At 39.6% G+C, this 22,305-nt stretch overlaps 1 protein-coding gene across 1 annotated transcript in view; it reads left to right on the top strand.

Moving 5' to 3' along the window:
- ATXN10 (ataxin 10) overlaps positions 1 to 22,305 on the top strand; it is a 180,907-nt gene that overhangs the window by 31,292 nt on the left and 127,310 nt on the right. Inside the window, exons 5-6 of the mRNA XM_033233607.1 lie at positions 579 to 737; positions 16,860 to 16,940. Of these exons, the coding sequence (XP_033089498.1) occupies positions 579 to 737; positions 16,860 to 16,940 (240 nt within the window). The remainder of the gene's footprint in view (positions 1 to 578; positions 738 to 16,859; positions 16,941 to 22,305) is intronic.

Raw genomic sequence — 22,305 nt, 5'->3', positions numbered from 1 at the left:
ATTATGAAGTTTAACTGAAAAGCAAAATCCTGCCATATTGCATAACACATGATATAATTGGCAATCAGTATGTCAGTGACCTTCCCCAGGCCACCTGGCTGATAGCTAGAGGAGCTAGGAGTTATAGCGAGGCTCCTGACTCCAAATTCTATTTCTTGCTCCACTGTACCATCTCTCCTGTAGGCGTCTTGTCCCTAAGGACTATTAAAGCAGTGCCAGCAGTCATTGAGGTATCATTTTGTACCTGTTGGTTTTTTTCTAACAAGAATGAACATTTTAATGTTTTATAAATGTAATCATTTTAATGTTTATCTCTAATGGTAAGTTATTTGCTTTTTGCCTTCTGAGTTCTATGTCAACTTCAACTTTAATATTTTGGATACTTTTTATTGTGACTAAGTTTATATTTACTATTTTTACAGTAAATAATCTACTTATTTTAAAGTGCTATAATTCTCCCTTAAATCCTCAAAAGTATTAGTATGTAGTGAATTTGCCAATGGTATTACTGTTATTTTTGTGTTTTATTTTATCACATTATTAAATTGGGCTAACAGTCTCATTTCCTTGTTTGGAAGGTCTTGCTTAAATCATCCGGACAAAAAAATTGTTGCCTACTCTTCAATGATTTTGTTTACATCCCTTAATCATGAAAGAATGAAAGAACTGGAAGAAAACCTCAATATTGCAATTGATGTCATAGATGCTTACCAAAAACATCCTGAATCAGAATGGCCGTAAGTATCTTGTTAGAAATTTGATTGCTTTAGGACATCCTGACAGATCACTTTCCTTGCAGAGGTTTTAAGTAAAAATTTGGGCATTGTGATAATTGAACAATAAGTTAAAACTTAACATGTATTGACAAAATTAGAAAAGATGTTGAGCAGAATCTAGAGAACTTGTGAAAGAGGTGAATAAAGTGAGGCTTGAGTTGAGTCTTTAAGGACAAAGAGAATTCTTTAAGGTGGTGAGGAGCGGGAAAGACATTGTTGGTGTATGAAAAAACAGTGTGAAATGCCCAGGCACCTTTGGAGTGTACAGATCAGACTGTTGTGGCTGCAGAAGCTAGTTCATTAGATCAGAGGTTGGTGCGAGCCTTGTGAGCATCTGTGCAGATGAGATAGTCACAGCCATTCAAATTGCCCCCCATACATAATGTACCACCACCCTTCATACATAATGTATTATTTCTGTCTGATTGCTTTTAAGATTTTTCTTTGTCTTTTCAGAGGTTAATTATGGTATTGGCTTAGATTTCTTTGGGTTTACTCTTTTTGGGGTCTCCTCAACTTCTTGAATCAGTAGATTTATGTCTTTTACCAAATTCGGGAAGTTAATTTGGGAAATTTTAGCTGTTATTTGTTCGAATACTTTTTTTCAGGCCCTTGTTCTCTCTCTGCTTCTTCTGGGACTCCATGTTTTAGGCACACACATAGTCCAAGGCAGGGTCAAGGCTACGGCTCAACTGATGGGACTGTGAAAGTAATATAAGTTACAACAATCTACTTTTAGCTTTAGACAGTTTGTTACTTATATAGACAGAGAAAAGAAGAAGCCAAAGGGGCCAGCTCCTCCTGATCCTTGTCCCAGATACCACAAAGACCTGGATGATTAGGATATGAATTGTGAGGTACCGCATTCCTGAGGAGCCCTTCTTGACTGTTAAAAGGCTTTATATGCTAAGAGGGGCAGGGCAGAAAGCTCTGTACCTCATTAGTGCAAAACTCATCAGAACCTGTCTCATGACAGCCTCCCTTGGGAGCCAGAAGAGCAAAAAGGAGACAGCCTCAGAAGCCTCAGGCCTCCCATCTCGGGTTCCAGGAGGATCACAAGGTAGTCAGCAGGCAAGACTCAGATTAGCCGCTGTTGAAGCTCTGGCATGCATGGTATACATGGGAAAGTCCAAGGTCACCAGGGCGCTATGTGGAGCTGTTCCCCTAGACTCTGAAGATACAAGTGTTAGTCTTCTGTTGTTGTTTTACAAGTCCCTGAGGCTCTCTTCAGTGTTTCTTTTTTCCTCCAGTCCATTTTCTCTTTTTGCCAGTACTACGGTGTCTTGATTACGGTAATTTAAGAGTAAATTTTGAAATCAGGAAGTGTGAGTCTTCCAACTTTGTTCTGTTTCAGTTTTTTTTCGTTGTTGTTCTGGGTCCCTTGTGTTTCCATATTAATTTTGGGATCAACTTTTCCATTTGTTAATTAAAAAAAGCTGGAATTTTGATAAGAATTACATGAATCTGTAGACCAATTTGGGGGAATATTGCCATCTTACCTAGATTAAGTGTTCCAATCCATGAATAAAGGATATTCATCTATTTATTTAGGCCTTTTAAATTTTCTTCAGTTATGTTTTATAGTTTTTAGTCTATAAGTTTTGGATGTCGTTAGTTCAACTTATTCTAAGTATTTTATTCTTTTTTTTTGAGACGGAGTCTCGCTCTGTTGCCCAGGCTGGAGTGCAGTGGCCGGACCTCAGCTCACTGCAAGCTCCGCCTCCCGGGTTTACGCCATTCTCCTGCCTCAGCCTCCCGAGTAGCTGGGACTACAGGCACCTGCCACCTCGCCCGGCTAGTTTTTTTTGTATTTTTTTTTAGTAGAGACGGGGTTTCACCGTGTTAGCCAGGATGGTCTCGATCTCCTGACCTCATGATCCGCCCGTCTCGGCCTCCCAAAGTGCTGGGATTACAGGCTTGAGCCACCGCGCCCGGCCCAGTATTTTATTCTTTTTGATGGTATTGCAAATGGAATCCTTTGATTTTTGGATTATTCATTGCTAATGTGTAGAAATAAACTGATTTTTGTATATTAATCTTGTATCCTGCAATCTTTCATGCTGAACTTATTTATAGTTTTAGTAGATTTTTTTGTGTATGTGATTCTTAGGATTTTCTCTGTACAGGACTATGCCATCTGCAAGTAGATAATACTTTTTTCTTTCCAGTTGGGTTGCCTTTTCTTTCTTTTCCTTGCTTAGTTGCCCTGACTGGAAATGCCGATACAATGTTGAGTAGAATTGGTGAGAGCAGACATATGTGTCCTGTTTAAGATCTTAGTGGGGAAGTGTTCAGTCTTTCAGTGTGTTGTTGCCTGTGGGGTTTTCATAGAAGGCCTTGCTCAGGATGATAAACTTTTCTTCTACTTCTGCTGATTTTCTTTTACTTGTTGAATGTTTTTATTATGAAAGTCTATTTCATCAAATACATTTTGTGTCTATTGAGATAATCATATGGCTTGTGTCTTTTAGTCTATTCATACTTTGTCTAACAGTGATTTTTATACTTGAAATCAACTTTGGATTCCTGAGATAAATCCCACTTGTTCATAGTGTGTAATCCTTTTTATATGTTGTTGGATTTGGTTCATATTTTGTTGGGGATTTTTGTGTGTATATTTGTAAGGCATATTGGTTTGTAGTTTGTTTTCTTTTTGTGATTTCTTTTTCTGATTTTGGTATCAGGTAAATACTGACTTTACAGAAAGAGGTTTTGTTTTGTTTTGTTTTTGGAAGATTGTAAAGGATCAGTATTAATCTTTAAATATGTGGTAGAATTCACTGGTGAAGCCATCTGGTTTTGGACTTTTTATTATGGGAAGTGTTTTTGGTTACTAATTCAATCCCTACTTGTCTTGTTTTTTTTTTGTTGTTGTTGTTGAAACGGAGTCTTACTCTGTTGCCCAGGCTGGAGTGCGGTGGCGTGATCTTGGCTCACTGCAACATCCACCTCTTGGGTTCAAGCAATTCTCTGACTCAGCCTCCTAAATAGCTGGGATTGCAGGTACCTGCCACCACGCCCGGCTAATTTTTTTTTTTTTTGTATTTTTAGTAGAGACGGGGTTTCACCATCTTGGCCAGGTTGGTATTGAACTCCTAAGCCCATGATCCACCTGCCTCAGCCTCCTAAAGTGCTGGGATTACAGGCATGAGCCACCGTGCCCAGCCCCTACTTGTTACATACAGGTCTATTCAGATTGTTGTCTTCTTGGGTTGGTTTTGGTAGTTTGTGTCTTTCTAGGAATTTGCCTGTTTGGTCTAGGGCAGGGGTCTTCCAGTCTCCGACCTGTGCACTAGTACCTGTCCATAGCCTGTTAGAAACAGGGCCACACAGCACAAGGTAAGCAGCGGGTGAGCGAGCATTCCTGCCTGAGCTCCACCTCTTGTCAGATCATCAGCCACATTCGATTCTCATAGGAGCACAAACCCTATTGTGAACCGTGCATGTGAGAGATCTAGGTCGCACACTCCTTATGAGAATCTGTTATAACTAATGCCTGCTGACCTGAGGTAGAACAGTTTCATCCTGAAACCATCCCCCCACCCCTGTCTGTGGAAAAATTGTCTTTCATGAAACCAGTCCCTGGTGCCAAAAAGGTTGGGGACCACTGGTCTAGGCTATCTAATTTGTTGGCACAAATTGTTCATAGTAGTAGTAGACCCTTAGAATCTTTTTTATTTATGTAAGATTGGTAGGAATGTCCCCTCTTCATTACTGATTTTAGTAATTTGAGTCTTCTCTTTTTTCTTGTTCACTATAGCCAAAGGTTTGTTAGAGTTTTTGCTCTTTTCAGAGAGCCAACTTTTGGTTTGGTTGATTTTCTTTACTGTTATTCTCTATTTCATTTCTTCTTGCTGTAATCTTTATTATATTCTTTCTTCTGCTTGCTTTGGGTTTGGTTTGCTCTTTTTCTAGTTTCTCGAGATGGAAGGTTAGGTTCCTGACATGAGATCTTCTGTCTTTTTTTACTTTTCTACAAAGTTCCTGGTAGGAACTGCTTTAGCATCCCGTAATTTAGTGTTCCATAAATTTTGGTGTTTGTGATTTTATTTTCATCTATTTCAAATTATAGTCTAATTTCCCACTAATTTTAAAAAAATAGTCTACTTATTGGTTATTTGGGAGTTTGTTGTTTAATTTCCACATACTTGTGTATTTCCTAAATTTCCTTTTGTTATGGTTTTCTAATTTTATTCCATGTGGCCAGAGAACACACTTTGTATGATTTCATTCTTTTAACATTACTGAGGCTTCTTTTATGGCCTGACATATGGTCTGTCATAGAGAATGTTCCCTGTAGACTTGAAAAGAATGTGTATGCTGCTGGTTTTGGTGGCATGTTCTGTAGATATCTGTTGGGTCTCGTTGGCTAGATGGTTGATAGTGTTGTTTAAATCTTCTGTTTCCTTGCTGATCTTCTGTTTTAATTCTTTTCATTATTGAAAGTGAATTATCATCCATTTTCTCCTTCAGTTCTGTCAGTTTTTGCTTCCCTTATTTCCGTGCTCTGTTAAGTACACACACACACGTTTATATTTATGATTGTTATACCTTATTGATGCATTGACCCTTTCTCATTACAGAATTTATCACAAATTTTTGTTGTTTATATTTTAATAATCTCCCTTTTTTAAAAAAATCTATTTTTAACATATGTTTTGCACATAGTAGTCAGTGTGTGATTAGGCCACAGATTTTCTCCAGGGAGTAAGCCTTGATCAGGCACCTGTAGTCCCACTTGCATTCGTAGGTGAGGTAGGAGCTTTTTCAGTTTTGGCTTCTTTCAATGTAATCTTTTATCATTCTGTTGAAATTATACCTAATTTTGAAATTATTTCTTTTTCTGAATATTCATTTGTATTTCAGTTAAAATTTGCAAACAGAGGTTGGTACATACAATAATATAATATGTTGACTTAGAAAACTTCCCTTTGTATGCAAATGTAACATGACAGGATCGATCCTTAGAGTCAGCTTGCTTAGAGAAATTTTCTGTAGCTGAGTTCTGTTTTATTTGTTGAGTACCTTGGGTCTGTATTTTAATCATCTGTAGTTTTTTTTTTTTTTTTTTTGAGGCGGAGTTTCGCTCTGTCGCCCGGGCTGGAGTACTGTGGCTGGATCTCAGCTCACTGCATGCTCCGCCTCCCGGGTTCACGCCATTCTCCTGCCTCAGCCTCCGGAGTAGCTGGGACTACAGGCGCCCGCCACCACGCCCGGCTAGTTTTTTGTATTTTTTAGTAGAGACGGGGTTTCACTGTGTTAGCCAGGATGGTCTCGATCTCCTGACCTCGTGATCCGCCCGTCTCGGCCTCCCAAAGTGCTGGGATTACAGGCTTGAGCCACCGCGCCCGGCCCTTTTTTTTTTTTTTTAAGCAGCTTGGAATAAAGGGCAAAAGGTCATAAAGGGCAAAATATAAAATCTGTTAATAGCTCAAGTTAAAGTTATCAGAGACCACTACAAGGAATTCAGAAAGGAACAAAGGATGGATGTAGTAGTGGTTAAAAGATCACTTATGCAGTCCAGGTGCGGAATACTTTGATTTGTGTGAGAGGAACTGTACATTTGGTAACGAACAATGAGATCACAGGATATCCAGAGGCTTCCGACAAAATTGTTGTTTTTACTGTTAAATATAAACTCATCCCTAGAAATTGGAGAAAACCCACTTTCTGCCTTTTTTCCCCCCTACATTTTAGAAGATAGGTAGCAAATAGTACAAAACTAAATGGTCTCGGAATTCATGGTTTCATTGTGTTTTCTTTTCTTCCCTTGCTTGTTTCTTAGAAAAGGGCAAATGTGATTCCAATAACTCTGGGTTTTTTAATTTGAGTATTCTAGAGACACAGGAAAGTGTAGGCGAGAAAGTCTTTGGCACTAGTTGGTTTGAATTATTGGTATAATGTCTTTCTAAAAATGTCTGTTCTTTTGTTTGTAGGTGTGAAAGATGTTTTCATGCTCTTAGATAACCCTAGATGAATCCAAGGATCCTATTTTGGGTTCATCTAAATCTGAAAGTCCAGTAAATGTGCACTAGTAGGTCAGGTCAGTCAGTGCATAATTACACGGTAGAGGAAGAGATAGGACTGCCTTGTGCTGATCCTGTGATGTGTTGGTTGCTTTGTCTGTGTAATCTCATTTTCACATTGCTGCCATCCTGTGAATTGTATTTTGCTACTATGTACATATGAAAGTTAAGCAGAGTAAACCAGCTTGACCAAGGTCATACAGCTAACATATAGCAGAGGCAGGATTGCAAGTGATGCTGAACTCGAGGGCCTGTCCTGTTTTTATTAATGCCATGTCATGTATTATGAAAATGATCACTTTTCAGAGAGGTGGTCTGCATTTCAAAGGTGAGGCATGAACTCTTCCAGTTTTAGCCTCTTTTGGTATAAACTTTTTGTTTTTGAGACAGAGTCTCACTTTGTTGCCCAGGCTGGAGTGCAGTGGTGTGATCTTGGCTCACTGCAACCTCTGCCTCCCGGGTTCAAGCGATTCTCCCGTCTCAGCCCCCTGAGTAGCCAGGAATACAGGCGTCTGCCACCACTCCTGGCTAATTTTTTGTATTTTTAGTAGAGACGGGGTTTCAACATGTTATCCAGGCTGGTCTTGAACTGACCTCAGGTGATCTCCCTGCCTCGGTCTCCCAAAGTGCTGGGATTACAGGCACGAGCCCCCGCACCCAGCCTAAGCTTTTATTAATCCATTCAACTTTTACCCAGTTTCACTACAAAAATGAAGTTGTAACTGGGAGTAAAGCATTCTTTTTTGTTAATATTTGGGTTATCTAGTTGATTTATTTTGTATTCTCTAGGGATGTGTCTTGCCTTATGCATGTACATTTTATTATCAGCTTAAGTATAACGATATTAGGAAGATAAACATAATTGTCCATCCTCTTGCAGTCTGAATCTGTTGCCCCTCTTCTGTTCGCTCACAACAGCCATGCATTCCACTTTCATGGCACTTAGCACATTTAATTGTCCATTAGACTGTGAGCTCCCTGTAAGGCAGGATTTAGTGTTGTTTGTTATTGGATCCTTAACGAGAGAATATCTGGCATATGATAAGCATTATTTTAGTTATGATTCCTCTGAATCTAAGCGACTGAAGTCCACTTCAGATGGTTTATGCACAGAAAGGAATTTATTGGCTTGTACAACTGGAAAATTCTAGGGTCATTGGGTGAAGGCACGGTGAATCCAGGGCTGAAAGATGTCATCAGTATCTGTCTCATCTTTGTCTCATTTTTCTCCTGTGCTGGCTTTGTTGTAAGGCACATTTCCTGCTTCCTGTGTTGGCTCCTGTTCTTGCCTGCTCAGGGTTGGCATGGCCCACGGCTGGTCCTCAGACCACTCTTCTCCGTTACTGCTCGTTCTCTGGGTGACCTCATCTCATACCACAGCTTTAAATACGTCTTCTAAATTGATGATTTCCACATTTATGTTTCTGGCCTTGACCTCTTGCTGAAGCTCCAGATTTACATATACAGCTTCCTATTATGTGCTTCTAATTGGCATCTGAAATATATGAAGACTGCATCCAAACTTTTGATTTCCCCCAGCATAAAACCTGCTGTTGCTCTACCAGTGTTTATTGTTCAGTAACTGGCACCATCATTTACTCATTTGCTGAGGCCTGGAACCTGAGTCCTTATTTTCTTTCACTCTCACCCACTTATCAGTCCTATCTTCAAAATGTATTCCACATTCACCTACTTCATACCTCCTCTGCCATAGACATCTTTCATTGCTGCTGCCAGAACTTTCTCAGTCATCTTTCTGTCTCTCCTCTTGCCCTCTGAATCATCACACAGTAGCCAGAGTGACCTTTTAAAAATTACTGTAGCTCTTGTCACTCCTTGCTTAAATAAACCATTCAGTGCCTTCTTATTGCAACCTAGAAGCAAATCCAAAGTACTTGTCATGTCTTGGATTCTGACTGACCACCTCATCTTATTTCTTACTACTTTTACTCCTGCTCATTGGTTCCATCTGGTTTTACTGGTTTTCTTTTAATATCTCAAGTTTGTTCTGTCCTGAATCTTTACACCCCTGTCTTTCTGCATGAAACCTTCCTTTAGATCTTTGAGTGGCTAGCTCTTTTAGGTCTCTGTTCAAACATCTATCATTTCGACTGAGAGACCTTCCCAGCACTTTATGTTCAGTAGTGTTTCCTGTAAACCCATATCGCTTTACTCTCTTTTATTCATTTGTTTAAGAGCACTTACCACTATCGAACATTATATAAATCTTATTTGCTTTCTTGTTTATTGTTGGTTGCTAGAATGTAGGACTAGCTGCATAAGGCCCTGGAGTTTGTCCTGGTCATCATTCTATCCAAATCACCTAGAACATGTGTTTACAAACTACGGCCCATGTTCTGAATCCAACCCAGTGTTTCTTTTTATAAATATTTATCGGAACACAGCCAGGCTTGTTTGTATACTGTCTAGGGCTGCTTTGATGCAACAGTGGCAGAGTTGAGTAGTTGTGATGGAGACCATTTGGCCTGCAAAGCCTAAAATGTTTACTATCTGGCCCTTTATGGAAAAGTTTGCCAACCCCATCCATTGAAGGATTTTTGGTAGTAATAGTTGTCGAATAAGTCCAGTGATTGATGGCATTGTTGTCCTTCCATCACTTTAGGCTTATCTGGTTCTCCTGAACCAGATAAGACTTTGGTGAGAGACCCCCCCCAAAGGGTCTGTATCATTGTTCTCTAGAACTCTATACAGGCTTCTTCATTTTACGTTAGTAATCTATTCCTGAAAATCAGCCATTCTGTGCAAAAAAGTGGCTAAGAGCCTACTTCCTTCTTAAAAATAGGGACATTATAAAATGTTACATGTCTACCCAAAACCTCCGTCAGTGTCTTAAAATAGAATCAAACTAGAATACTGTTCAGCAATAAAAAGGAACAACTGTTGGTACAAGCCATAACTTAGGAAAATCTCATGGTAATTATAGCAGAGTTAAAAAAAACAAAAGCCAATGAATCCCCAAAGGTTAAATAATGTATCATTCCATTTACATGACATTCTTGAAATGACAAAATTATAGAAATGGAGAACAGATTAGTGGTTGTCAGGGATTGAGGAAGGATGCTTGAGTTATAGGTGGGTGTACCTATAAAGGGGTGCCGAACCATTCTGGATCTTACCTGTGAGAGGGGATCTGTGAACCCACATTATTAAATTACATAGAGCTAAAGACACGCTCACAGCTACTCATGAGTAAATGCACAAGTTAACCTGGGAAACCTGAGTAAGATCTGCATATTGTGTCACTGTCAGCATCTGGGTTGTCACATACTATAGTTTTACAGATGTTACCGTTGGGGAAAACTCGGTGAGGGTACACAGAGTCTCTCTTGTATTTTGTAAAACTTCGTGTGTATCTACAATGATCTCAAAATAAAAATGCTTAATTAAAAAAAAAACCCAAACTTGGTAAAGCGCCTGTATGTGTAACAGACTATCATGTCAGGGATGTGTACTGCTTAAAACCATTCTTTCTGATTGCCATAGAATTAGTATAGTTGTCAGCAGACAGTTGGCTTTGTATGCGGGAACATGGAGCCTCTTAATGCCACCATTATGCCAGAAGTTAACGCCACCATTATGCCAGAAGTGCTTCTTAAATGTCTGTACACAGTTCTGACTTTTTACCAACAATGTATGGAATGCATCTCGTGATTTTGTGTGTATGTGTACATCTTTTTGTGAAATGTTGTCTGGAATACTTTAGAATATAAAAAAAAGTTTCTCCTGTAAACATTGACTGGCAAGTGTATTGAGAAGTTTGGGAATTAGAAACAAAGAGGTAATAACCAGATGGATGTTTGTGAGGCATGCAAGTGTCTCTTTTTGGGTCGCATTGTCATCCCTGGAGCAGTGCTGTTTGTTGGGGTGTGCAGTCACATGCCCTCCCCTGGGGTCACAGGCTGTCAGGTTTGGGCTCATTCTTGAAGGAAAAAGAATTCTTGTTTTCCAAAGGAGGAAAAAAGGGGATGCTGAACAGGGGAAAAAGTGGCAGATAGCCACAAGAACTGTCAATGTTTGGCGAACGCTTGTCCTTTTCGTCATCTGTTTCTGCTTCAGGAGGTAAATATAGTTTAATTTCTCTGATTTTTGTTGGAGTTGAATTCTGATGTATTATTACCGGAAACAGGAGCAGCAGAATTCCTTGATACTGAAGGGTAGACAGCTTAGCCAGTGTCACTCTGCCAATGAGTGTTGGACTGAGACTCAAACCCAGCTCTTTCTGAGACTAAAATTTGTGCTCTTAATCTTTACACCCACTGCCTCTCTTAGAGGACAACACTAAAGGAAGGGTGGCTGGGATGTGCATGTGTGTAATGTGTTTTCCCCAGTGCTTGGCACATGTAGATTCAGAAAATCTATTTATATATTTTTCAGATTATAACTCATTTTCTTCTAGTAGAGGATGCATCGCCATTGAATCAGTGGACTGATATTTTTCTAATTTAATGCTACTCACATTTAACCCATTGGAAATGTTACTTAACTGTTTAACAGGAGAAGGGAGGTTATTTTCTAGAGCAGCTTTGCAAGCTTTGTCCAGATTGCTGTGTTAAGCAACTGTGGGTTACATTAACCAGATCTTACAACAAAGGAGAGTGGCATTTATTTTCCATAGCACATTTAAATCAAAATTTGTTTATGAGGTATAAAAACATTTTCTAGGTTTCTGAACTGAATGAAATCTATTTTACTCATATTGAGTATAGCATTGCCTTTGTATGCATGTATGGATATGGATAATAAATGGCCTTCATTAAAAAAAAATTTCCCTGAACCCACCTGCTTTTAGGACTGTCTCTGTCTACCAGTGAGGAGTTTGCCTTTCATTGTCTGTGGTTCTGCCTGCAACTGTTCACGTACTTTAAAAACAATAATCAATGAGAAAGAAAAAGATGAGAGGAGAGACCTTCATGCATTTGGTTTTTTAGCAAGTGTGGAGAATGATGTAAAAGTGTAGTTAGTGCTTTGGCATCAACAATGTGATTAGTGAATGTTAGCTTTTCTGTAATGACATTTAAATGATGAATTTCAAGATTAAACTGAGGAGTTCCTTAGGAGAACTTAGCTGAGTTCTCTTACATGACCGTTCCTTGTCCTTGAAGCCTGAGGAGCCAGGTTCATCTGAATGGTGCTTCCACCAAGATATAGAAATACTGTCACTCTTTAGCAGAATGGTTATTAAATAGAACTAAGTGTGAGCTTACTTTGCCTGTATATATTTCTTACATTACAAACTGAATTTTTTGATAGACAATGTGTGGTTCAAGTATCAAAATGCATAGTTCCCCCCCAGCCATCTACCTAGTTCCTCCAACCACACCCCCTAGTTCTCCCCACCCTGTTGGCCTTTTTGCTTTTTTCACTAAATAGTGCATTTCTGAGATTTTTCCACATTCCTGTATAAAGACCTTCCTCAATTTAAGATCTTTCATTGTATGAATGTACCGGGATTTATTTCATCAGTCTCCTCTCGATGGGCATTCCGATTGTTTCCATTTTTTCATGACTAGAAAGTACTGCCATGAATAGCGTTGGTTGCACATGTCATATTGCGTGTGGACAAGTATGATTGTAGAATAAATTCATAAGTGCAAGTATTGGGTCAAAAGGAATGTGCTGTTACAATTTTAACAAACCAGGTTGTCCTTCATAGCTGTTGTGTCAGTGTCAACTCCCCTGCCCCACATCATGGCTAATAGTGTTAGCAAGGGTTGGATTTGCCAGTTCTGCCAAGGTGTAAACTGACCTTCTTGCACAGTTTTATTTTGTATTTTTCTTATGAGTTGGAGAACCTTTTTTTTTTTCTTTTATGTGTATTCTAATTTTCTTTACCTATTTTTCCCTTGGGATGTTGATCTTTATCAGTGTATAGGAGTATTTTCTAGATTAGGGATACCACCCTTCATATAAAATAAAATACTTATATTTTTCTGTTTTTGTGTTTTGACTTTGTTTGTGGTACTTTATTCTTTAGTTTTTTGAGACAGAGTCTCTGTCACTCAGGCTCGAGTGCAGTGGTGCAATCACGGCTCACTGAAGCCTCAATCTCCCAGACTCAAGTGATCTTCCCACCTCAGCCCACTGAGAAGCTGGGATCACAGGTGCATACCACCACACCTGGCTGATTTAGTTTTTATTTTGTAGAGATGGGGTCTCACTATGTTGCTCAGGCTGGTCTTGGAGTCCTGACCTTAAGCAGTCCTTCTACCTTGGCCTCCCAAAGTACTGGGAATACAGGCGTGAGCCACTGTGTCCAGCCATGTGGTACTTTTTTATGTAAAAGTTTTTGATTTTTGGCCGGGCGCGGTGGCTCACGCCTGTAATCCCAGCACTTTGGGAGACCGAGGCGGGCGGATCACGAGGTCAGGAGATCGAGAACAACCTGGCTAACACGGTGAAACCTCGTTTCTACTAAAAATACAAAAAATCAGCCGGGCGTGGTGGCGGGCGCCTGTAGTCCCAGCTACTCAGGAGGCTGAGGCAGGAGAATGGTGTGAACCCGGGAGGCGGAGCTTGCAGTGAGCCGAGATTGCGCCACTGCCCTCCAGCCTGGGCTACAGGGCGAGACTCTGTCTCAAAAAAAAAAAAAAAAAAAAATTTTTTTTTGATTATTTTTTAGTAGATGAATTTATCAGTCTTTTAAGAAAATGTGTTCCAGAGTTTTGATAATAGCTGTAAAGGCCTTTCCTCTACCAAGGCTTTCCTCTAGTATATCATTTCAATTTATTTATTTAAGTGTTTGATTTACTTGGAATTTATGTTGGTTTAAATGTTGCAGTGTGGATTCACTCTCATTTTTGTTTCAGATGATGCTGGTGGTCCCAGCAACAGAGCACTGTCGTGGCTGAGACCTGTCTCCCCTTTTCCTCCATCCTTGCCCTAATCCCTGTACCCTTACTACTCCATCCATGGACAACTTTTTTACTTCAACTTTTGCTTCCTAAACACATATTCCAGCATGCAGAACTTAGTCCCTCCTTTACTATGTCTCAGTTCTACTATTTTAAGTCAAATATCAGTATAGACTGATGTTTTATACATTATATAAACATGATGATACGGATCAAGCTTGTCCAACCTGCGGGCCGCATGCGGCCCAGGATGGCTTTGAATGCGGCCCTGAACTTTCTTATAACATGAGTTGTTTTTGTTATTTTGTTGTTGTTGTTAAGCTCATCAGCTGTTGTTAGTGTTAGCGTATTTTATCTGTGCCACAAGACAGTTCTTCTTCTTCCAGCATGGTCCAGGGAAGCCAAAAGATTGGACACCCCTGATACAGATGATCTCGGTAGTACTGTTGTAGGTGGCCACCTTCACTTGAGTGATATTTATAGACCTTCCCTCAGCACTTCCAAACTCCACTTTCTTTTCACCTGCGTGTGTCATGTTCACCAAGTTAGACAGTAGGTTGGGCTGTAGAAAAGTCTCAGTAAATGTGTAAGGGATTGAAATCATAGAGTACATTCTCTTGCACATAAGATGATTTCTAGAAAAATTCCAGACTTTTGGAAATTAACACATCTGATTGATTTGTCAAAGAAGAAATCACAGGCAAATTAGAAAATATTTTGAACTGAAGTATCAAGTTTTGTGGGATAAAGCAAAGGCAGCCAAGTGTGGTGGCTCATGCCTGTAATCCCAGCACTTTGGGAGTCTGAGAAGGGAGGATAGCTTGAGGCCAGGAGTTCAAGACCAGTCAGGGCAACATAGTAAGGCATTGTCTCTACCAAAAAAATAAAAATAAAAAAAGCTGGGTATGGTGGCACATGTGTGTGGTCCTATCTACTTGGGAGACTGAGGTGGGAGAATTATTTGAACGTAGAAGTTTGAGGGTGCAGTGAGCTATGATCGCACAACTGCACTCCAGCTAGAGTGACAGAGCGAGACCCCGTGTCTTAAAAAGACAACAACAAAAATGAAAGCAGCGCTTAGAGGAGACTTTATTGCTTTGAATGCTTCCTTTTTTTGAGACAGAGTCTTGCTCTGTCGCCCATGCTGGAGTGCATGGAGTGCAGTGGCACGATCTTGGCTCACTGCAACCTCTGCCTCCGGCGTTCAAGAGATTCTCATACCTCAGCCTCCTGAGTAGCTGGGATTACAGGCATGCACTACCACGTCCAACTATTTTTTATGTGTTTTTGGTAGAGATGGGGTTTCACTACGCTATGTTGGCCAGGCTGGTCTCAAACTCTTGGCCTCAAGTAATCCACCCATCTCATTCTCCCAAGTACTAGGATTACAAGGTGTGAGCCACTGGCCTTGAATGTTTCTGTTAACAAAGAAAGGTTTGAAATTAGTGACCCACAGTTTTACTTTTAGAGGATAGAAAAAGAAGAGCATAGTAAGTCCTGAATAAGTCAGAAAGAAGGAAATAAAAGATGAAGGCAGAAATCAATGAAACATAAGACAAAACAGTAGAAAAAATTCACAAAGGCAAAAGTTGATCTTTAAGCAACAAAATTGATCAAGAATAAAGAAAAAGAGCAGTAATTACCAACATTATGAAAGAATGTGTAGTTATCATATCAGTCTTCAATAAACTCAAACCTTAGTTGAGGCAACTTTCTTTACCTGAGACACTGAAGACACACACTTTTGGGTCCTGATTTCCTTTTGAAGCTGTAATAGTATTTTATTACTTATAGTTCCCCAACACACTGCTGTTCTTTCCTTCTTGCTGTTTTTCTAAGTCCTTTCTTCCGCCTCTAATTTAAATGCTGTCTTCTTTTCCTTCTTCTGGGGATTGCCAAAACACCTCCTCTAGCCTCTTTGATCTTCTTGCCCCCTGTCCATCACCGCCTCTTGCCCCTAGCCTGTTGGTTAGATACATTTGTTTCTATTATATAATCCTTAATGTGTGTCTGTCAGCACTTAACATGTTCTTCTGTAAATTATCTGTCTAAATATGAGTCTTTATTGTTTGGAGAATATATTTGGAACTATAGCTTGTGACTTGGAATATTGTGTTTTGATATTCCTATGGGGAAATACTTTGAATCCTAAGTACCTGAATTATTAATGAGCGTTAAGATCTCAGTTTAGTCTGTGTATCCAGCTTGGAATGCATGGATTTCTATTGACCTGCCCAGAGTGATAGGAATACTGTTTGAGAATTCCAAATATTATCCGTTATTGTTAGGAATATTTTACATCAGAGTGTTGATCAGCTGTTTTAAATGCTGTAGAGGAAATAGAGTATGTATTTGAATTTTGCTTTTATGTGAAATGACAATGTATTGTAGTAGTTAATATGCTTCGTTTGGTTATCAGACTGAATATAGTTTTATTGTATTGTGTTTGTTAAGTGATTAAACTATGTGTCAGTATATTTAATGCTTACAGTCAATTTTTATTACTATAACCTGGTTATAAACAGTATATTCCCTAGTTCTTAAGTCTTTTCCCCAGATGCCTTCTGGTAAATATAATTCAGAATTAATTAATAATACTGTTGAATGTTTTCAGTTGTCACAGGGGTGCTTTGAAGAACTATGCCTATAATCTTTGCCTTGGGGTTTCCCTAAGTTGATCTCTAAGTTTAGATGAGTGCATTGCTTGACAATGAGGATGTTTTCTTGGTAACTTGAGAATTCTTAAAGAGTGAATAATCAAGCCAGTAATGGAAGTGTGACAAGTCTTTCTCTGGTTCGTTGTAGCAGTTAGCTTCTGACTAAAACAATTCAGTATGTTTTTTGTTTATACCTGATCTTGTTACTAAATGAAGAATTTTTCTTTCTCAACTTAGATAAAAGCTATAGTAGCCCGTGTCTTCCTGTTAAATCAATTTAAATTATTTCAATAAAGCTTTCAGAAGTAAAATTGGATAAAAATTTTTTTAGGATTTTTTTTTCCTTTTAGCTGCTAATAGAGTAATAGTATGTGAACCTTTTAAAACATTGAAGATTACGGCAAATCAAAAATTCACTGAAAAGAAATGCTTTTGTGTGTAAGCTGTGCTTATAAAGTAGATAAGGGCATGTCATGTCTCTTTTACTTTGTTTCAAGTAACCAAACTTCCCTCCTCTTTTTTCCCTAGGTTCTTGATTATTACAGACCTCTTTCTGAAAAGCCCGGAACTGGTACAAGTCATGTTTCCCAAACTGAACAATCAAGAAAGGTAACCCCTCAGCCGGCATGATTTTCAGTACTTAGCATTCCATATAGAGTATTCTGTGCACGTGACTGAAAAGCTGTGTGGTTTCTGAGTTGGCATAGAATCTCTAAATGCATGTTTCTGTGTTGGTAATGGTTTTAAATTGGTTGGTTAACATTACAGCTTAGCCACAATAGGCAGTGATTTATGGAGGGTAGCAGGATCCAGGTTGGTGCCATCATTCAGTAAATGCATATTAAGAAAAACGTTAAGAACAAAATCTTATGCATGTGCCTGGATTTTAGAATAGTAATTTATGTAGCTGTGTATTACAGTTGAATATTTGAGGTGTACTCATTTGTTTAGGTCATGGGTGTTATTATTTGTGATACCCTCTGCTAGGTTTATAGGTTTCTGATGGATAATTCGGACTAAAATAAAATTGACACCTGTCCACAATGTTAATGTAGTAGGAATGTAGTAGGAAAAGCAGTGACCTAGGAGTTCTAAGACACTGGCCCTGTGCCTTGCTATGATTATAGTTCTTCATGTGACCTTGTTGGGATTCAGTTTCGTGTGTCTGTGTGTGTGTGTGTGTGTGTGTGTGTGTGTATTTTTTTTTCCCCTAAACCTCTATGGTAAGGTACAAGGGATTCAGTTTCTTGACTTGTAAATTAAGGGTATTGAATAAATAATTTGCAGTACACTTTTCATTTCAATAGCATATATTTTTCCTAACCTTAGTAGAAATGTTGCCTTAGGAAAATAACAAAGTAAATTCAGAAACTACAGATCTAATGATAAAAATTTCTTAAAGTTGTTAATCTTTTGATTGTAGTCACGAGTTTTAGTGGTTTTGGACTTTTTACTTATTTAGGTTTCAGTAGTTAAGCTTTGTGTACTTTTTGTAGTCTTTTATTAATTAGGTCATTTTTCTTCTTTAATATCTTTAACAAAAAGGAAAAGCTTATGCTTTTAAAGTCATATGAAATACCAGGTTTAGGCCGGGCGCGGTGGCTCAAGCCTGTAATCCCAGCACTTTGGGAGGCCGAGGCGGGCGGATCACAAGGTCAGGAGATCGAGACCATCCTGGCTAACACGGTGAAACCCCGTCTCTACTAAAAAATACAAAAAACTAGCCGGGCGAGGTGGCGGGCGCCTGTAGTCCCAGCTACTCGGGAGGCTGAGGCAGGAGAATGGCGTGAACCCGGGAGGCGGAGCTTGCAGTGAACTGAGATCTGGCCAGTGCACTCCAGCTTGGGTGACAGAGCGAGACTCCGTCTCAAAAAAAAAAAAAGAAATACCAGGTTTATAAGTCCAATTCCAGTGCTCCTTTCCCTGTATGTATACCCCCATTACAGATAGAGAAGTATTTGTAGTTTTTTGACCTGAAAGAAGTAATACAATATACAGTGCTAAAAATTGGCAAGTTTTTTTGCAGTAAGGAACACCTGAATATAAGAAGAATGCACAGTTTAATTGTATTTTTAATATTCAAGCTGATATTTTCCATAGTCTATCTAAATTATCTATTTTTAAATGATTTCTTACATAACTACATGGAGATGGTAGACTAAAAATGTTCTATTTTTATTGATAAAGTTGTATCAGGTGCATCCTTACTTCATTCAAGGTTCTGCTCAGTTGCCACCTCCCCTTGCCCTTGCTTTATTTTTCTTCTGGAGGAGATGAGCTGTCATTTCATCGCATCATTCATTCATCATGTCGTGTCACATACCTGCTTGTTACTGTAGAACATTTCCATTAGATTGTTGGCGCCCTGAGGGCGAGGATTCATCCCTCCTTATTCTTCTTTCCACATTTCCAGACAGTGGTTTGCACATAGCGGGTGTTCAAAAAGAAAAAAAGTGTTTCAGTGAAAGCATGAGTGAATGAATGAATATTCTTACTCAGTAAAGTGTTCAGCTAGTATACTGATTAATGTAATATTGTCTGGTAAGTTGGAAACCTCAAGGTTAAACTCACCTTCTCCATTTTACCTTTTCAGTTCATACTGGTCAGTAAACCTTATCAGTTATACCATCCCAAAGTCTTATGTATTTATTCTCTTTTTTGTCACAGCCCTAGTTTACCCTATGGAATCTTTGACTAGATTTTGACAATAGCCTTTGTCAAAAAATTGTAGTAAATCATACATAATATAAAGTTTACTATTGTAACCATTTCTTTTTTTTTTTTGGAAAAGGTATAAGACAGGGTCTTGCTGTGTGTTGCCCAGGCTAGAGTGCAGTGGCTGCTCACAAGTGTGATCATGGTGCACTACAGCCTCAAACTCCTGGACTCAAACAGTCCTCCCACCTCAGCCTCCCCAGTAGCTGGGAGTACAGGTGTGGGTCACCATGCCAGACTACCATTGTAACCATTTTTTAATGTACGGTGCAATGGTGTTAAGTATGTTCATATTGTTGTGCAGCCAACCTCTAGAACTTTTTCATTTTGTATGTCAGAAACTCTGTACTGATTAACAATAAACTACAATGAGATACCACTTGATACATATTAGGATGGCTACTATCAACAAACTGAAAAGAAGAAGTTTGGGCAAGGATATGGAGAAATTAGAACCCTTGTGCACTGTTTATTTCCCACTGGTGGGAATGTAAATGGTGCATCCACTGTCTTAATCTGTTTTCTGCTGTTGTAACAGAGTACTGGATAGTGGCTAATTTATAAAGAAAAGAAATGTATTTCTAACAGTCTGCGGCTGGGAAGTCCAAGAACATGGCCCTAGCATTTGGTGAGGGCTTTCTTGCTGTGTTATCCCATAGTGGGACGTGAGAGGGCAAGTGAGTGCATGTGAACATTACAGAGACACAGTCCCTGTCCTCACCGTGAGAGTAATAACCATGCGTCCTTATGTACACGAGTGAAAGTGCTGTGTAAATTCTTAAGCTTTTTTCTTGTGCTAGTTCTTTTCATTGTTGTCAAAATTAGTTGACTTCTTCACCCAGAGGCTGTAGTCTATTTGTGCAGATTACTTGGTGGGGACATTTTGGATATAGACTCATCAATTCACGTGACATGTTTCAGCAAAAGTGAGAGCCTACATTTACATACTTGTCTGGTCTCCTTTCTAGTTGAATTGGAGTGATTATTAACAAATTGGACTAGCTGGTCATGGTAAACAGCTTGTGTAGTTTTCAGGTTTATAATGTGTATGTACAGCATAAGTAGTTAAGGACAGATGCTAGTGCTGCCACTTACTACTTTGGATAGGTTAATGAGGATAGTAATAGTAGCTACCCCATGAAATTGTTGTGACAACTGATTGAAATATGTATAAAACTCTCAGTGCCTGGCATGTAATGATCACCCCCGTAAACATGTTGCAGGAGAATTGACTTTGGCATCAGAAAGAGTTCAAATACCACCTCAGTACCTCTGTAACCCAGGGCAAATACCTTAATCTATAACGTGAGCTATTGCTATTTCTGCTTCCATGCTATTACTACTATTACTGCAACTACAAGTATAACAACTACTACTTCTATGCTGATGACCTTGCCGTTTTCTCCAGGTAGCATCACTGTTACGTATAGAAGGCACCATGTAGCCCTTGTCACTTAATCCTCACAAATGCTGTGAAATAGGTATTATTCTTGACATTTTCCAAATTGGAGTTCTGAGGCCTATGGTTCCAGCTACTCGGAGGCTGAGCCAGGAGAATCACTTTAACCCGGGAGGTGGAGGTTGCAGTGTGCTGAGATTGCTCCACTGCACTCCAGCCTGGGCAACAGAGCGAGACTTTGTCACATGAAAAACAAACAAACAAAAAACAGGAATCATAATTTTAAGGCAGACTATGTAAGTACTGTATTTAATCAGGAGAGAATTAGAAATAGAATGCTAACGACAGCCAGTGATTGAGAGACAAAATTATGGCAGCATGGCTCTGCTTGGAGGGGTGTGTCTGGTGACGTCAAAGCAGCCTGAGTGATGGTTTCTGGGTTAAGGGAGCTAGACTTTCACACCAATGTGTAATAATTCTAGACAGCTAGCCTCTAACCCCTCTAGCTGGGTCTTTCCTACTTTTGCATCTTTCACACCACAGTGAGTAAGTCAATGAGTAACTAGCATTTGTTAGACCACTTGTATTCTTTTATATTTTCTTTTTTTTTTTTTTGAGACGGAGTCTCGCTCTGCCGCCCGGGCTGGAGTGCAGTGGCCGGATCTCAGCTCACTTCAGCTCACTGCAAGCTCCGCCTCCCGGGTTCACGCCATTCTCCTGCCTCAGCCTCCTGAGTAGCTGGGACTACAGGCGCCCGCCACCACGCCCGGCTAGTTTTTTGTATTTTTTAGTAGAGACGGGGTTTCACCATGTTAGCCCGGATAGTCTCGATCTCCTGACCTCGTGATCCACCGTCTCGGCCTCCCAAAGTGCTGGGATTACAGGCTTGAGCCACCGCGCCCGGCCTAGTTTGTACTTTTATATTTTAAAGATTCCTTTCTGACTTTGCCCCCTTCTTTCCTTTGAAATCACTCAGTATCCACATTGTTAGCTCTCTCATCTTTTAACGATATAGTAAAGCTGCATTATACAGGCGGCATCTGCTGGGCCAGGGAGAATTTGAGCCAGAGGAGGCTGCCTGTGTGTAAAGAAGGCAGCGTGTGCTTCTACTTCCCTTTAGCACTTGCAGATCTCCCTGCACTTCATCCACTTGGACACCGGAGTCTCCTGTTGCTGCTGAACAACTTTGATTTCCACCACCTGGGGGCCCACCCTTCCTATCCTCAATCAGGACTGCCCATTTGGGATCTGCCCCTAATTCAGGATCTGTACTATTGTTTGATTCTTTTCTTCAGTTGTAACCCATCTGTTTTCTTTCTAATTTCTCCACATCACTATCTGTGGATACCTTAACACTCACAAATCTGATACAATTATTTTCTTCTATTTCATTACCTGTTCAAATAATAGTGAACTAGGTGCCAAATTCCCTGAACCAGGGATCCCGACTTCTTATACTTAGCAATAACTGCTACATTATGTAATCCGATTTAAAAGGAATATATTTAGAGCAGGCATTTGGGCCACACGCAATAGGTGGCCTCTTTCTTAGCATTCCTTGAAAATCTTTGTGTGTGTGTGTGTGCGTGTGTGTGTGTGTGTATGTGTATATATATGTAGATAGATCTACTTGTGATAGAGAGATATATAGATAGATAGATAGGCTATCTATTTTATATAGACAACATTTCAGTAGCTTTTGGGGGCACAAATGGTTTTTGGTTACATGGATGAATTGTATAGTGGTGAAGTCGGCGATTTTAGTGCATCTGTCACCTGAGTAGTGTATATTATACCTGATATGTAGTTTTTATTCCTTACCCTCCTCCTAACTTCCCGCCTTCTGGGTCTCCATTGTCC

The sequence above is a fragment of the Trachypithecus francoisi genome, unplaced genomic scaffold (assembly GCF_009764315.1).
Source record: "Trachypithecus francoisi isolate TF-2019V2 unplaced genomic scaffold, Tfra_2.0 Lachesis_group14, whole genome shotgun sequence".
Classification (NCBI taxonomy): domain Eukaryota; kingdom Metazoa; phylum Chordata; class Mammalia; order Primates; family Cercopithecidae; genus Trachypithecus; species Trachypithecus francoisi.
The sequence above is the reverse complement of the archived record's forward strand: the minus strand, read 5'-3'. Positions and strand labels throughout refer to the sequence as shown.